This window comes from Notolepis coatsorum (assembly GCF_963971535.1).
Source record: "Notolepis coatsorum genome assembly, chromosome: 7".
Classification (NCBI taxonomy): domain Eukaryota; kingdom Metazoa; phylum Chordata; class Actinopteri; order Aulopiformes; family Paralepididae; genus Notolepis; species Notolepis coatsorum.
In genome coordinates, this window is record NC_140171.1 from 26,350,070 (window position 1) to 26,355,315 (window position 5,246).

General features: G+C 42.0%; 1 protein-coding gene across 2 annotated transcripts in view; it reads left to right on the forward strand.

The window, feature by feature from the left end:
- Positions 1–650: 650 nt before the first annotated feature.
- The window catches only part of primpol (primase and polymerase (DNA-directed)), an 18,500-nt gene continuing 13,904 nt past the window's right edge, over positions 651–5,246 (forward strand). For both annotated transcript variants that reach the window (XM_084319101.1, XM_084319102.1), the window contains exons 1-2: positions 651–743; positions 1,637–1,830. In XM_084319101.1, the coding sequence (XP_084175227.1) occupies positions 1,666–1,830 (165 nt within the window). In that variant the 5' untranslated portion in view covers positions 651–743; positions 1,637–1,665. The remainder of the gene's footprint in view (positions 744–1,636; positions 1,831–5,246) is intronic.

The following is a 5,246-nucleotide window of genomic DNA, read 5'->3' on the forward strand; positions in this document are numbered from 1 at the left end:
CCATATTGGTCAAAAGGAGAGTAGGGTATATCTGCAGAGCTGCAAGCCCAACGTCTGGGCGGGGCTTCGTGGCTTGGACTAGGTTTGAGGCGGGTCTTCGTGGCTTGGACTAGGTTTGACTGTGCGTGGGCGGGGCGTTGTGGCTTGTACCTTATTTTGTTTCCTGTAAAACCCGGAAGTAGTCAGTTTGTGCTGTTTATTTTTAACCCTAACCCTAACCTTAACCTTAACCTTAACCCTAACCCTAACCCTAACCTTAACTTAACCTTAACCCTAACCTTAACCTTAACCTTAACCCTAACCTTAACCTTAACCCTAACCTTAACCCTAACCTGCAACACGGAACACAGAAATGCAAATGCTGTCGAGTCTTCACTGCTTGTAAAAATAAACAGCACAAACTGACTACTGCACAGTCAAACCGAGTACAAGCCCGAATGCACAGTCAAACCGAGTACAAGCCCGAATGCACAGTCAAACCGAGTACAAGCCACGAATACCCGCCTCAAACCTAGTACACGCCACGAAGCCCCGCCCAGACGTTGGGCTTGCGGCTCTGCAGATATCCCCTATTGGAGTGGACAGCTCTGCGTAGGAGTGTGCTTCCATGGATTGGCTGGACGAACGCGCCAATGACAATTGCCCGCGCGCACTGGTCATATTTTGTGTTTCGCTGGCGCATTAGATGAGTATCGTCGCAGATAACCATCGTATTATCATACGTGTGTCTATGGTTTGTTTGTGTAAGTATCAATATATATATTTACCCGTAGTGTCACATGCCGTGCGACAATTCAGTATTCCAGTCGTAGGGCTACCTATATAACAATAAACAAGCATTTTAGACACTGACCTTTCTTAGGCTAACTACGGTAGACGACATGTTCGCCGTAGCCTAGGTTTCCTGTTGACACCATAGCCTACTACTCGTCTGGTTGCCACCAAATACCGATAGGCATGTATTAAATATGCACTGTAGGTTTTGTTAGATAAGTTAATAAAGAGTCTACATACTGTCCTCCTGAGAGAGGGTTTGGATTGGAACACGGAAGTAAAACAAGTTACTGTTCCACTGTTGTTTAATGGTATGATGAATGGAAAATGGGGGACCCTGGTGTAAACAAGACGAACGTCTTTCTCTGGTCTGCATCCCCTTAACAATTGTGTGTATTGAGCCGTACTGTATTGTACCCATTCTGCAATCTGTTAATAAAGTTTTCAATCAATCAATTATAACGTTACGAATGGCAATGTTGTTTACAAACATAGTCTGTATATCACAGGGCCCCAAAAATGACTTTGCTTTGATTTGCGTTATGATTGCGTAATATAGAACAACTAAGATCTATGTGTGAATGAATGAATGAAAACTTTATTAACAGATTGCAGAATGGGTACAATACAGTACAGCTCAATACACACAATTGTTAAGGGGATGCAGACCAGAGAAATACCTTTGTCTTGTTTACATCAGGGTCCCCCATTTTCAATTCATAGTGGTGTGTTGTAATAAACATGTTTCAACAAATTTCAGGCTTTGAAAAAGTAAACACATTTCTCTCCCAAAACTGCACGTTGCACCTTTAATATTTAATAATTTCACCAACATTGCATTTTGCTTTGTAAACTTCATCAGATGGCAAGTAGGCTACTGAGGAACTGAGGATGAGTAATTGGGGAGCCAGGCTGAAGAAGGTTGAACAGTCTTTCCAGCAGAGTCCTCTGGCTACATGCTATAAACCTCGCCTGTGGCCATGGCAGCCTTCCTCCATTTGGAAACTATTCCCTCGTCAAAGTATGGCTATCAGCTTTTGTCAGAGTTGCAAAGAGGTACAGAAGACATTGATTGATTTATTGATTGACAATTGTATTAACAGATTGCAGAATGGGTACAATACATTAGTGTTGTCACAATACTGGAATTTCGACTTCGATACGATACCTTGAAAAGTATCGATACTTCGATACCATTTCGATATCAAAAAAAAATAAAAAAAAAATATTATATATATATATATATATTTTTTTTTTTTTTTAAACAAATTTAGCTTTTGTTGCTGGTTGATTCTCCTCAGCTTCTCTCTGGTACTATAAGATAAGATAAATATAACACTTTTAAAACCCTTTGTTTATCTTTAGATCACACATTTAAAAAGAACTGTTCATCTCACTTCAATCATTTTTATTGCAGATGCAGAAGTTAGAACATAGTATTTTCTCAAGCAGACAGATGTAAACACTCACTGTAATCTGTGTTGCATGTACCTGACAAACTGAACTGTTTGTATTACAGTTGGTAACAGTTTTGATAAAGATAACAGGGCGAGGGCTATATGTGTAACATATATAACTTCACAACAGCAAAATTACTAGTACTAGTAGTAGTAAACAATAATTAAAACTTTTTTTTGCATTAGTGAAAACAATAAGGACACATTCAAAAGGCAGGGTAAGAAAAAAGTGCAATCTTATGCATTTTCAAGTCAAGTTCTTCTTAGGTAGTGCATTACCTTCTCATACCATTACACCTACTAATACCACCTTCTCATACCTTCTCATACAACCTTCTAATACCTTCTCATACCACCTTCTCATACCACCTACTAATACCTTCTCATACCACCTTCTAATACCTTCTCATTACACCTACTAATACCTTCTCATACCACCTTCTAATACCTTCTCATACCACCTTCTAATACCTTCTAATACCTTCTCATTACACCTACTAATACCTTCTCATACCACCTTCTCATACCTTCTCATACCACCTACTAATACCTTCTCATACCACCTTCTAATACCTTCTCATACCACCTTCTCATACCACCTACACCTACTAATACCTTCTCATACCAACTTCTAATACCTTCATACCACCTACTAATACCTTCTCATACCACCTTCTAATACCTTCTCATACCACCTTCTCATACCTTCTACATTACCTAGTGATACACATAAAGCATAAGAGCCGTGGAAGGCTCGCCGTCGTCGGGTAGAGTAATCCAATATACAGGTCCAGTCGCTCTTGACCCGGAGCTCCTCGGATGCAATCACCACTAGGGGTCTGACCAGCCTGGATAAGCGTCCAGATAACGTCAGGAACGATGGGGGTACTGATAACTGTAGGACTCGAACCGAACGATGCACAATACCTACTTAGTACTTATACCTTATCATACCTTATATAAAGGCCTCAAGTAAAAAAAAAAACTGCAATCTTATGCATTTTCAAGTAGCAGCCAGCAACTAGCAAATGAAACAATATTCTTCTTGAGGTAGGGCATTTAGACAGCAGAATGACTAAAACAATAATTCAAACTTTTTTGCATTAAGCACACATTCAAAAGGCACTAAAGTGCAAGTACAAAAAAAAAGTGCATTTTCAAGTTAAATTCTTTTTAAATAGGTAGTGCACTTATTCAACGGCCTCAGACTAATCACACATAAGGTGGTGCAAGTAGTGTAATAATGTACTAGCCTAAAGTTTCTTTACAACTTTCAGATTTTTTGCTAGGAACACCAGCATGTCAATGTGCTCCTCTGTAAGCCGTGCCCTTCTTGGACTGCAAATGAGCCCTGACGTACTAAATACACGTTCTGAAGCTGAGCTTGAAGCAGAGATGCACAAATACTTTTTCGCCAGCTGGGCAAGGTGAGGTAAAGTTCTCTCATGTGTCCTCCACCATGCGAGTGGGTCGTCTCCTGCGCTGAGTTCAGGCATCTTTTCATATATTGTGAACTCGTTTTTTAGTTCAGCCTCTGCGTCCTCTGCATCCTCGCCACCACCATGTTGACCCTTCTTTTCCCCCTGTATGCTGGTTAACAGTCCCTTCAGATCCGTTCTACTTTTCTTCGCTGGTACGCCTGGTAGTGGTAGTGGTTGCATGGCAGTGGCACATGGAGGAGGAGGAGCGGGTGTTTGTCTTCCTGTTTCAGTGCGAGTGTCCATCAGATTTCGTTTGACCTCGTCTCTTAACATAACAAAACTGTCCTTGAACCTTGGGTCGAGAAACGTGGCTGTGTTCAACACCAGCTGCAGAGCCCCGTCGACGTCGTTATATCGTTCGTTGAGATCTGTACCAATATTTTCTTTAAGTTCACATTTGAGGAGGCTGTCATTTTCCTCAATGGTCAAAGTTGAAGATAACTTCCAAATTAGGGGCAGGACAGAGGAGAGTGTGGTGTGCTTTTCACCACTAAGGGCATCAGTGAAAGAGCTGACAGGGCTCAATATATCTTTTACAGTCTCAAGAATTGTAATGTCTGAATCTTTAGGCATGAGGTGCCATTTCTTCCGATCGTCGGCTAGAACTGAACAGACCGCTTGCTGCTGTTCCAGAAATCTCGCCACCATTTGATACGCTGAGTCCCAGCGTGTCGGCTCATCATGGATCAGTTTGTGTTCAGGCAGTTGCAACTCTTTTTGCTTCTGCTTCAGCTGTCGGGACATCTTTGGTGACCTGCTGAAGGCAGACACTGTCTTTCTCAGCCTCGACAGTGCTGCAGACACACGGCCTATATCCAGACCCTTGCTAATGGCTAGGTGAAGGTTGTGCCCAAAGCAGGGGACCCATGTGAAGTCCTGCTTAAATGCTTTCTTGTTATTTGAGGCATTATCAGTGGTGATGCCACTGCCAGCCATATTTGACATGTCCAGCTTCCATGTTTCATGTACCATCTCCTCCAACGCCTCTCTCAAACTGTCCCCCGTGTGCTCTGAGTGCAGCCCAACACAGCCCAAACACCAGCTCTGCATGTCCCAGGATTCTGTAATAAACTGCAGAGTTACTGCCATGAATGTGGACGTGGCCCTGCTGGTCCACAAGTCAGTGGTGCATGAAAATAAGGGTTTCCCCCTAAGGCTCTCCATGATTTTGTCTTTTGTTTCATTATATAGGGCAGGGATTTCAGTTGACATGAAGTGGTTCCGTGAAGGAAGGGAATACTTGTTATTTAACTGTCCAAGCAGTTGTCTGAACCCATGTTTCTCAACAGTATAGACAGGGACCTGATCCATGCATATGTACTCTGCTACAGCCCTGTTAAGTTTCTTGGCTTCCTTTGAGTTTGCATGATACTTCCTTTGTTGTTCAAGTAATGCTGGTAGGGTAGGCTGCTGTGCTGTTGCTGGTCGATTCTCCTCAGCTTCTCTCTGGTACTATAAGAAAAGAGAAATATAAGACTTTTAAAACCCGTTGTTTCTCTCTAAAGAAAGAAATACATAGCAAACATGACTTAGT